Genomic DNA, 12,396 nt, shown 5'->3' with positions numbered 1-12,396 from the left:
ATGTAGGCATTCAGGTAACCCCTCCATTTGTAACGTGCAGCGATTGCGTGACAGAACCGAACATGACGTCACGCAACCAGGTCACAATATACACTGAAGTGCAACTTGCAGTACCATGGCGTGAGTAAAACGCTACTTGTAAAATTGGATCTAATTCGCTTTTGATGACCGCCTCCGTCACATGTAGGCGATAGTTTAAATTTAAACATGGCGCTAAACAGTTCGGTACATGTAATGTAGGGTTGCGCAGTGTACACTGAGCGATGTCCTAAAGTAGTAAATAACTGGTCAAACATGGCCCGCTCAAACACATCTCTTTTTGGTGTCTACATGAATTTCTGTCTTCCTCGAGCCAACCAACCGACTTCTTGGCCAGAAGGATTTGTTCAATGTCTCGTTTTGTGATAGTGTTAGTTTCATGCTACTCGGGACCGAATTTCTCTATCTGGTATTGCTGCTTGCTTATATGCACTGCTGAATTCCTTGTTAATCGCCAGGAATATTTCACCCGACCTATCATCAGGTGTCGGGTTTATTCCACGAGTGTCTTGGTTAAAGCCGTTACGTCGGTCGTCGGATGAATCTGGAGAGACGGATCTCGGGCCCTGGTTGTCCTTGGCTCTAACGTTAGAGTCGTCATGGGCGTGGTCCTGACGGCCCCCCTGCATGTTCACGCTCTCAGATGAGGATCCCGCGAAGACGGCGCTATCATCCGACACAGTGTCTTGTTTTTCTTGGTCGCGAAGCGAGACGTCAGCCTTGACCTCTGTGTCCGCGTGCTCAGTATCCACGGCCGTTTTAGCGTCGGTGTCCCTCACTAAGGATATCTTTTCTGGATCAATATCTAACAAAATGAAAACGCATAGTCACCAGTAGAAGAGAGCTTGGGGTGAGCGAGCGGCGAACATACAGGTAATACTTCGAGATGTCCCATTCGCTTACTGGGTGTGCTTACATAAATTCTTAACAATGAAAGCTGAGGGTAACGAGAACGGGTTTTTGTGGTACAAATTAGTTTCTACATGACATAACTGAAATACATGTACTGGCCAATGATAAACAGATTACCTATACTATTATGAAATAATCGGTGGTCCTCAATTTTTTTTATAGTTTTTGCTAACTCACCAGCACCGATAGCTTTCATGAATACATATATTTACGATGACAATAGTTAACATGCAAACTCAAACTGCACAATAAAGGGAGACTACTCTAACCAACGATTAGAAACACAGAAAATGGTGAATCACGGCGTACAAGAAGAAAATATATATCTACCTTTATGACCTCCTTTGTGAGATCGATATCTGTATTTGACTAGAAGCAACACGATCACAACACACAAGATGGCCCCCGGGATCAGCGCTAACACAACTGTCACTCTCGTCGGAGCTAGATGGTGAAAAATAAAGAGAGAAAGTAAACATCCAAATCAAAATGAAGCAATTAATCTGTCCACGATTAACACGACTCTGCAAAGCAAGATGCCTTATCGATTTACCCCCAAAATATGTTATTTTACGCCGCAGACACCACAATTGCAGCATGTGGCGCCTGCCTGTATAACTGAATGTTGACCAGACAATCCAGTGATCGATATTGTGAAAACGCATTCTATCAAGTCACCGACCCTGACCACCGGATCTATTTGATCTCCCCTTAGGTCAGCACAGGTTTCTGGATACCTTTTCTAACCCGTAATCCCCTGGGGTTAATGTCGAAGGTTAATATTTCGAAAGTGTTTGTATCGCATTATTGCTTTTATTACAATACAAGGTTAGGCTTCTTTCCCGCTATGACTAGTTACATGTACGTCCCTTAGGCGTGCTAGGATCCGATGATCGTGGGTTTTCGGAATCAATTTTTAAATAGTAATTTCTTCAGGAAATACTTGAAAAAACTGTTTTTGCCTTTTGGGGCTAAAATACCCTTTTTTCGGAGGATATGACCAATACCAAGAATATACTTGGCACTTAAAAGAAACTGTGCAAGTATTCTTTAGTGACTGACAATTATTTCTGTAGAAAAATTCCAGAAACAACCCCAACCCCTTGTATTAAATGATCAGCCCCAACCTCGTGTGGTACCTTGCAGTTGTGCTTCCAGGTCAGACAGTCGTTCAGCCATTAATGTATAGTTTGTCTGTAAAGAGGACATGTTGGTGAGGTCAGTCTTCAAGGCCTCATTGCGCTGTTCCAGCTGGCTGACGTCATCACTAAGTGTTCTCACGGTGTAGTTCCTTGCTGCAATCGTGTTCCTGAGGTCGTTGTTCTCTGCCTGGAGAAGCTGTAGGGAACGTGTTGCATCCTGCAGAGACTGGTTGGTTGTTGTGACGTCATGTTGAAGCATCTCGATTGTTCTTTTGTCACTTTGGGACTCTGTCGTATAATTTTTGATAATTTCTCTAATTGTTTCGTTTTGCATTCTTTCTCGTTCCAAGGCCGCCATTTCTGAAATTGAAACCCAAACAGTATAATATATTTTGACAGATCTCTGTCAAACAGGTATTCTGATTATTCCATGATGTTCTGATAATACAAAATTTGAGATTTGAATATTCACTGATCACAGACAAAACATTTTTACATGTTGTGCGCATGAATGAGTCAGCGACAGAATATGCCTCCAGTGCCGACACACTGGCATTGCAAAAGTACCTCAGGGCCATATATTAACGTTGAATTCCCCCCTGTTTGACGCGTGTGTTGAATCTGTGGTATTGCTCACGATACCGACCACTGCGACATACTCAATTATTTACAGGTATTGTCGTTTAAAACGCATTCCTGTTGTGCTCTATACCGATTGCATTACATCATTTGTCCAGTCAGTAAATATTTATTTTCATCATCCTGAGTGTATGGGGGCGGTCGGGTAGCCTAGTGGTTAAAGCGTTCGCTCGTCACGCCGAAGACCCGTTTCGATTCCCGACATTGGTACCATGTGTGAAGCCCATTTCTGGTGTCCCCCGCTGTGATATTGCTGGAATATTGCTAAAAAGCGGCGTAAAACTATACTCACTCACGCACTTAGTATATGCCTGCTGTAATGATACAGTAACATCGAACAAATATTGATTTTGAGTCATTGGACAAAGAATTTATGACTTAGTTGATGATATTTGTGATTTTACGTGCGCTTGGGTTGATTTCGCAATGACATGAGCGTGACATGATTGTGTAGTATTTTAACGTGTTAACTACCTTTACAGAAGGCGTCGCACTGTAACGGCATATCTTCAGTTCCGCAGTGTTGCTTGACGTCGTCACAACTGTAGCATCGTTGTCTCTCCTCCACGCAATACTGAAAGCCACGTACACATTCATCCTTGTAACACTTGACCCGTTGCAGGCCGGCAATCTCAGGCGCCGTGCAGAGAACGCCGGCAACAAGAAACACTATAAACATGTTTGTCCACTTTAAAAGAGACGCAGTTAATCCAATACGTTTCTTGAACCACAACGCTGTGTTGTTAAATCCTACAACTTCTAATTGATGTAACTGCCAGCTTGTTCCACAGCTGATGAAATTAATACAAAGCCTAAGTTAATCCTTTCTCACTACAGTGTACCAAAGATGCAGCCAGATCCTTGATTCCTGCGATTGTATGTCTTCCAGCTTGACGCCTATTTCTGGTGTATAGATGAAACTAATAAACTGTTTGTTTGTTCTTCATTGATATCCGCTCAGGTGCAGGGTTTCCTTTCACCTGACCACTTTCCCCGTGTTCAGAGTACATAAGCGTGGGTGGGGTATGTATGCGTGGAAGTCGAAATAGATCGGTTTTTCCGGACTGAAATAGATCCACGTTGGGAAACTTTGATGATGCAGTCCATGTTGCTACCAAACAAACCTTGTGTGTGATGTGACCGTCACCTTAAACGACCCATATTACAACTAGAATCAAAGAGGAGTGCGAACTAGTTCGTGATGGAAAGATTATGCATTTAGGACAACATATTTTTTTGTGTAGTGTTTTCATGCATTATCAGTAAATCTGGAAGTAGTCTTTACCATTTTACAGGCCAGTAGAATTAAGCTATAATCACCCAAAAAGAATGTGTAAGATTAAACCGCAATATAATTGAAGTGAATCATTCGTATTTTATCATAATAAATGTAAGGAAAGAAGGACCTGATGTCAGTTCAGTGCTTCATTATGTTTTTCAAAGTGAAAATAGAAGAAACAATTGCGCTGGTTTTTTGAACAGATGTCTCTCCCCCAACCCCAACCCCAACCCCAACCTCCATTGAGGTTCACACGCGCGCACACACACACACACACACACTCACCACACGTACACACAAACACATACACACACAGACTACACATTTACACATACACACACACACCAACATACACACACACCACACACACATACTCATACACACATACACACCACACCATACACATTCACACATACACAAACACTCACACAAACAAAACACACACACACACACACACACACACACACGCACACACCTCTTCCTTCCTACGGGTCTATTAAACACTGTGACTGGGATAAGTGCAACAGCGACACGCGACATGCACAGCCTTGTCAGCCGTCATCATATCCGAAAATAAACCCTCACCTGGTTTCCCCAAGAAAGCTTTGTATAGGTACATGTCACGGGCATTCACAGCATTGATACGAATCACCCTTATCGACTTTGTGTTTTTAACACAGGTGATTGAATCTATTTGCAAACCCAACACACAAGTATTATTTTCACTAATGTGTGCTTGGCGAGGAGGACTGCAACCTAACAAAGGCAACTTTAGAAATACGGGGGACGTTCAAAAAGTTTTGCAACTTCAATATAAGACCAAGTCGTAGAATATCTTTTGCAGTTTTATTTTTCAAAATAATCTCCATTCACCTCAAAACACTTATTCCATTTGTCCTTCAAGCTTGTAATACAACTTTCATAGGAACCCGCAGATTCGCCCTCTAACCACGCCTCAGTGGCAGCCTTCATGTTTTTGTCATCCTGGAAGCGTCTTCCGGAACAGGACAAAGTCACTTGGGGCTAAGTCTGGGCTGAACAGTTAAATCACCAACCCTACAGATTATATTGAAAAATATAAGTGTAAAAGATCTTCTGCGACTTGGTCTTATATTGAAGTTGCAAAACTTATTGAACGCCCCTCGTACCAACGCAATGTGTTTAATCAACCATGGCATAGCGAAGCAGAAAAGAATAGTCCAACAGAAAGCTACTTTGACATGATTAGCACCAGAAAGAGTACAAGCGTCTACACACAAGCAGGTAGTGCTTTGTTAGAAACAGGATTTTTTTTCGGATACTGCTTCCAAACATGTGCAACGAAGAGCCTTTTCTTTTCAAGACAGTGAGCATGGCTAACAAGCTTAAGCACAAATTATGTATTCCAATTTATTCTTGAATAAAATATTTGTATAACAGCCTTATTTAATAGCATATCCCTCACGATATACAATATTGCTTGTATGAAGCGTGTCTAGTGGTATTTGTTATTCTGCTGGCATGTATGTCGGTTCCAAGCAGTCTATTAGGCTCTTTAAAACATGTTTTTGTTTCCATGACCCACTAGCCCCAAACATTGCATTGTATATTCCTCAGGGAGTTGAGAATAACTGCTATGCATGCAGATCCACTGGTCGGGGAACAAATAAACCTCATTTAAGCAGAACTAATACCTGGTTGGTTGGTTGTTTAACGCCGCATTCAGCAATATTCCAGCTATATGACGGCGGTCTGTAAATAATCGAGTCTGGACCAGATAATCCAGTGATTAATATCATACGCATCGATCCACGCAATTGGGATACGATGACATGCGTCACCTAAGTCAGCGAGCCAGACCACCCGATCTATATGTACGTTATCAATGTATTCATACGCACTGTTTTAGGGTGAAAAGGTTTTATGTATCTAAAAGAGGTTTCTGTTGCAAAACATAACAACAAATTTAAGCATAAAATAAACTTTACTGTAAAAATTAGGAGATAAACATACTGTGTTTTCAATGTAGAGCTAGGTTACCTGTAGATTTAACCCTGCTAAATTGAATTTGGAACCGAACGCGCAGCGTGAGGTTTCAAATGTTAACTTTAGCGCGGTTAAATCTACAGGTAACCTAGCTCTACATTGAAAACACAGTATGTTTATATCCATTCTACCATGACTAAAAGAAATGCGAACTCTTTGGTGTTAGCAAATATACTGAGTGAAGCGGAAAGGGTTGAGTTCAGTGTTTTGAGTGGGTTATCGATCTGCATTACAGAATCACCGAACAAAATATGGTGTTGTATATACTCAAGCAGTTTGTTTACACCGTAATACTTCACTCGAACATATGACAGGCATTGAAAGCATATAAGCACGGCAACTTGGTAAGCTAACATGAGGTGGGCATCCCTAAAGAAAACAAAGCAAGCTTTGCAAGGCTTTCGCTCTACATCGCACGTTACCATTATGACGTCATATCGCTCATTGTGACGCTAAAGATATGACGTCACAGTCGAATATAGAGAAGCGCCAAAATTTCAAGCTCTCTGTTGTCTCCAAAACGTAAATACATTCCATTTGTTGATTTCTGTCGTGTTTTTCTGCACGAAATGTATTGTCACACATCCTTTGAATATTGTACAGTAGTAACCGCATCTGTGCATTTTGTAACCGGTAATTGTAGATATAGGTATTCAAATATGCCTACGGACAATGACTGAAAATAGTACTATTCTATGAATATTAGCTTCCGCGGTGATGCGGCCGTCAAACCAGCTGTTTCAATCAGAGGGGGTTTATTGTGATTTAATAGCCTCTGATTGACCAATCAGAATCGAGTAAATTCCAAATTCATGGTAGAATACGGAATAAACCATATCGCATTATCTGTTAACATTTAACAGGTGTAACAAAAGAACGTATGTAGAAAATGTTCGTTTATTGTCAAGCTTTACATAATTTTTTTGCTGCAACAATCTAAAAACTGACCTTCAGAATCTAAATTACCTCTACGACTGGACATTTCATTGGTTGTAACAATTAATCTTGAAACGAACGGCATACATGTTTGTCACACAAACGATATAGCTAAACCGCATTCGTTATCCCATATTCACAGTATCCGAAAATCTGCATCTAAAATGCTATTTCTTCTCGAAAACCTTAATATGTACTTGATTGATCAATATTTTCTAAACTCTGTATTGCTTTAAACGACATTTTCTCAAATACTCTTCTGAAAATTGAGATTACTGAACATTTGTCAACACTTATAAACTAGATTCAGTTGGAAGTATCTAGTTACTGGCATACCAAGATTCGCATCTCAAACTAGTTTACATTATGACAATGTAATATCGAGCAGATGCTTTTAAAACCGACACATGAAAAGTTTGGAATAACTTTTCTCGGGAATGATGACTTTCTTTTATGCTTTCATCTTTAAAATGTTGTGTTCAACCAGAAACCTCAACTCAACTCAACACTTACTGCCGCACCAGTTGAACATCGGAATGGGTTCCAGTTTATCTGTCACAGTTATCAGAGACTTCATTCAGTCCACAATCCTGGCGTAGATGTGTCCAGCAACTGATGTTTCCTGGCGTCTTGAGAGGTTCTCTGGGAATGTGCTAACATTGTTCTTCGACTCTACAAGAGCTTACATAGTTTTTTTCCAAATTGTTCTTACACTGTATTTGTACCTATCGTAAGATCGTAGTTCCACAGAATAGATAGGACCGTATGAACTGCCATCAAGACGCCCGGGACTTCCTGGGCCGCGTAAGACATCTCTTCTCTCATCAGATGTTGGATTTATTCACAAGCCTACCTTAGAGGAATTTTCTAGCAGAAAGTGTCCGGCATCACTTTGTGGGGTTGTCTCGGCTTCAGGCTCCTGACCTAAAACAACGTTGCACACGTTCTTCAACCATATGAAATATTATGATAACGCACATATCTCAGGATAAATATCCTCATGTATTGGTCACATGAAAAGGCAAACAATTATGTACTGCCCTACAGGAGCACCATATCGTGCTTGAAGGACGTTATCATTGAAATGTTCAATTAAGGATTTCAACTTCATGAATCTTTCAAACCGAAATCCACAACCCTATCCATTCTTCATTGTTACTACAGCTTAATAATACTACTTAGAGGTATGGATGACGTTAACATTATCGGGAAGTGTCAGGGGTCATTAACTGCATGGATGTAATAGTTTTGTATATAACATAATAAGTAAAAACATCGTCAGCATATGACGTACATCAAATCTCCATTAAGTGCTCTATTTAACGTTCTATATGCAACGTTAATTCATGTACTGACAAGAATGTTAAGAACAAACCTTTGGGCTTACAAAACCATTTTCTACATGTAACCACGGCAACTGTAAGTACCATCAGGATTGCAACAACCACGCCACCAACTATTGCTGCGACGTTTGATTCGGAGCCTAAAGAATAAAAAGGCATACCCATTAACATCATAATCTCTTGAACATTCCCCATTCGTACTTGCCTTGGATCTTAATAGATGCATAGCTAAAATAAGAAGAATTCTCTCTGTCTTGCATCTGATAAACAGCTGCGAAACTCCTGATGACTGGCAATTATGTTTCGAAACGCCCACGAGGTGCGTCTTTTTGTTGTTTTGTCCCCACACTAAGCTGACCTTCGGTGATATTACTGAAATACTGTTCACAACAGCATCAAACCAACTCACCATTGGCACTATGTGCGCAAAGGGAAAGAACAAATTGCCACATGGAATGGAACATGAAATGGAAGCGACAAATTTCCAGAAACCTATAATCGCCGTGGGGAGTTAGGGGGAAATGGGGTATAACGTCATGTTCAAGATTATTGTATTATTGATTATTGTCGGGTATTGAACCAACGACTTTCCGCTCTCTGGGCAAGTGCTCGGACCACTAGACCAGGGAGAGGGTCACAATAATCACAAATAATTGTAAACTCGAATCAATATTAAAACGCAATAAAGACATGGGTGGTAATAGTTTCAGGGTACAATATTGAACTAATCGTATATATGGTAATGTGTTCACTCACTCCTCTTTCCTGTGCATTCTCCATCTTTGTTACACTGTTCGCAAACATTGAAACACGATTTGCTGTTTTCACACTGACCACCATTGTTATTCTTGCATTCTATACATTTATCTGTTATCTGTGCACAGGCCGTATTGACGCAGACTGTTTGACAACTAATGTTGCAGTAGAAACCAGTCCAACCATCTTCGCAGCCCAGGTGGCACTTCCCTGAATAGTGCATGCAAACAGAATTGTTGCACATTTGGCTACAGTTCCTGTCACACATACCTCCCCAGTATGACGGTAAACATCCATCATCACAGTGCCCGTTAGTACGGTTACACGCAGTGTTCTTTCGGCAGTTTGGTGAACATGTCTCATTGCATCTCTTGCCATAAAAACCATGTTTACAGTTGTCACATTCACCTGTACTTTTCTGACATTTTTCATTCTGACAATTTGTGCATTGAAGGGAACAGCTGATGCCATACCGTCCTTTTGGGCAGTCTTGGGAATCTGCAACATTGAATTTATACTTGTAAGTAATAACTATAAAAAGGATAATGATTATCTGATATGGCTAGAAGGCTTAAAATAGTGTATCCATTGAATGCGAGTTGTGTCAAGTTGTATGCCACTGAATGAGAATTGTATAAAATTGTGTCAAGCTTTCTGCCATTGAAAGAAGTCGTATGTTAATGGATGCGAATTGCTATTGAAAGCGAATAGTGCCATTGAAAGCGAATTTTAAGCTGTATTCGAATTGTGTCGAGCTTTCTTGCTACTAAAAGTGAATTCAAGCAGTATGCTAATGAATGCGAGTTGTGTCAAATTGTTTGCTATTGAATGCGAATTGTGGTAGAAAAGAAAATATCAATTCAAATTTGTCCATGAGACTTCTATACATCGAATGTAAATACAGTAAAATACGGTTATAACGAACTCGAAGGGACTACTAATTTTAGTCGTAATAAGCATATGTACAGCATTAATATAACAAATGCTCATGACTAAAAAGAATTCGTTATATCGGTCAGTTTGTTTTAAGCTTGTTTGTTTTAAACGTTCTTTGTTTTCTATAGCTGTTTTCACATATTTTGTCCGCCATAACCTCCTATAAAACACAAAGGATTACAAAGCAGAAGTATAATTTGAGTTTGGGGGATGGGGGGACAGACAGATGGGCATATTTTGGGACTCATCCTGGATACTAATGTCCAAATTGAGTAATTTGATGAGCGCCACCTTAAACAACACATAAACAAATGCGTTAGCTTTCTGTGGGCAGAAAGCCCGAAGATGGTAGGGGTTCACCATTTTGGTGAAACGTATCCAACACGGGTAAGGTGCTGACAATCCACGAAAAGTACTCAGGTCGAATCATGATTAGAACCCTAATGGTTTCTGTCACACCTAAGGGACTCAATTCTACACACTAAAATGCAGCGTCTCAGACTTCTTGTCCACCTATTACCTCTTGATAATGATAATTCAACCAAAGTTTTGAAATTCAGAAACTGTTTTTACAAATAACTCGATACTGAAAGTTCTGCCAAAAAGTAATTTGTTCTCAAGTTTTACAAGAAAAAGTAAATTGTTCACATGACAATGCTGTATGTATGTTATGGGTCCTGAAAAATGCAATCTCATTAAAATCGTATCTTAGTTCTCGCTATCGCTAAACAAAGATTAGAGGACATCCCATTACGGGTCACGTCAGAACAACCTTTCATCCGACTAATCAAAGCGTCGCTTAACAGAAAGTCATGAAAGTGACAGTCGTAATGTGTTTTCTAACCATGCAACCTCGAAAACGGGGTATTCCGAACGACAGTTACGGCCCGTGCGACTGATTCCGTCAAAATTATCATTTATCTACCGCTCCCGTGGGATGTATATTTGAACGGAGGATCTGTTGCACAGTAGTACGTGGGAATGACTGTCATACAATCTCAACCATATATTAGACATTCCCGAATGTTCGTTTGTTCAGTTTTCAAAATTTTAATCGAGAACTGAGTCAACATATTTTTCAAGCGTAGTCTGAAATGGAAGTCGAGAGGTTGAAACGAGTGGCGTGAAGCTCAAGAAAGCTGCTTTCTAATTGGCTGATGTCGACTTCTTGTTAGTGGTCGGTAAAATATACGGGCTACTTCAAATAATTACGGACACCGAAGCACGAAATTAACAATCCCCATGTACATGTATTACGAATGTACTGCATGGCATTTCCCTGCAGCAGATTTGTGTTATATTTATTTATCGATTTCTTGAAATTTTAAGGCTGTGTTTGAAATCTATTTACGAAGTATGTTGTTACTTGATGCTATATTTTAAAGTCGAAAAAAAGATAATTAATAACAGATGTCCAGTGGCGTGTGCGTTACCGTTTACAAGTATTCAAATTTGACAATATTTCTGTGCAATAAGATTGATCACACACTGCCAGAAGACTTTGTTTGTCTATTGTCTAAGCGATCACTATTTACAGGAACATTCCAGCTACATGTATGTGACATCGGCCTGTACATGATCGAATCTGGACCAATCAATCCAGTGATTAATAATATGACCAAACAGTGAGTGAATTATAATTTAACGTCGCACTTGCTGAAGACCTATAACCCGGATCTTCACGGGTCTATTTCAAAGGGAGCCACGCAAATCGAAACAAGGAAGTAGTTAGTTCGAGGTGCCTTTCAAACCCAGCGTACAGGTTCAAGAATGGGCATGAACGTACTCACGACCTTCTTCAATTGCATAATATTATTAGTAAATTCATATTCATTTAGCAGGCGTTACCTTGGTTCGTATAGTCTGGATATTACTGATACTTACATAACTAAGCTAAAGAGTACATAACTTTATTGATAACTAAACGTCGTTTTCTTTCAAATACTAAATGTAAATACTGATCACTCAGGTGCTCTACACTAGGCATACGTATGTCGCTAAACGTTACCACACAAAGGTATGTAATACTGAGAATGATGACTTTAGATACTTACCAGCAGCACTTGTAAAACAAAGGAGTAACAGCAACAGGGGGATGACGCCTTCCATTGTCATCATGGACTGTTGAATATAGCCTGGGGTACCTGTCTACTACACAGTGTCTCTTCAGTCTGCAGACCGCAGTGAGACGTGACTGACAGCGCATTCATCAGTCGTGTAAGCGGAATTATGTATTATGCATTATGCTTTCTTGGAAAACACACAAAGTGTGGTCTTACACAAAGGTTATACAAATGTGTTTACATGATCAAATAAAAAATGTCTGCGGTCTGTTAGGTATAATCAAATGTCCTCTTCAAAGGCGAATCCGGGATTTAGAAAAAAAATA

At 40.1% G+C, this 12,396-nt stretch overlaps 2 protein-coding genes across 3 annotated transcripts; both read right to left on the bottom strand.

Annotated features, from left to right (window-relative positions):
* Positions 1-352: 352 nt before the first annotated feature.
* LOC139450285 (uncharacterized) lies at positions 353-3,711 on the bottom strand. Its single transcript, XM_071231965.1, has 4 exons — positions 3,207-3,711; positions 2,079-2,453; positions 1,282-1,383; positions 353-844 (listed from the first exon to the last, which is right to left on the bottom strand). The coding sequence occupies exons 1-4, from the start codon at positions 3,409-3,411 to the stop codon at positions 417-419; spliced, it is 1,110 nt and encodes a 369-aa protein (XP_071088066.1). The 5' UTR covers positions 3,412-3,711; the 3' UTR covers positions 353-416.
* Positions 3,712-6,944: 3,233 nt separating this feature from the next.
* Positions 6,945-12,175, bottom strand: LOC139450279 (multiple epidermal growth factor-like domains protein 10). 2 transcript variants are annotated; one of them, XM_071231957.1, is made up of 4 exons: positions 12,062-12,175; positions 9,072-9,569; positions 8,348-8,455; positions 6,945-7,896 (listed from the first exon to the last, which is right to left on the bottom strand). In XM_071231957.1, the coding sequence occupies exons 1-4, from the start codon at positions 12,123-12,125 to the stop codon at positions 7,814-7,816; spliced, it is 753 nt and encodes a 250-aa protein (XP_071088058.1). In that variant the 5' UTR covers positions 12,126-12,175; the 3' UTR covers positions 6,945-7,813. The 2 variants fall into 2 exon arrangements, with proteins under 2 accessions (XP_071088058.1, XP_071088060.1); XM_071231959.1 differs by having other exon boundaries at positions 9,480-9,569.
* Between the last annotated feature and the right edge of the window lie 221 nt (positions 12,176-12,396).

This window comes from Haliotis cracherodii, unplaced genomic scaffold (assembly GCF_022045235.1).
Source record: "Haliotis cracherodii isolate W230 unplaced genomic scaffold, xgHalCrac1.p SCAF_8, whole genome shotgun sequence".
NCBI classification, from domain to species: domain Eukaryota; kingdom Metazoa; phylum Mollusca; class Gastropoda; order Lepetellida; family Haliotidae; genus Haliotis; species Haliotis cracherodii.
The sequence above is the reverse complement of the archived record's forward strand: the minus strand, read 5'-3'. Positions and strand labels throughout refer to the sequence as shown.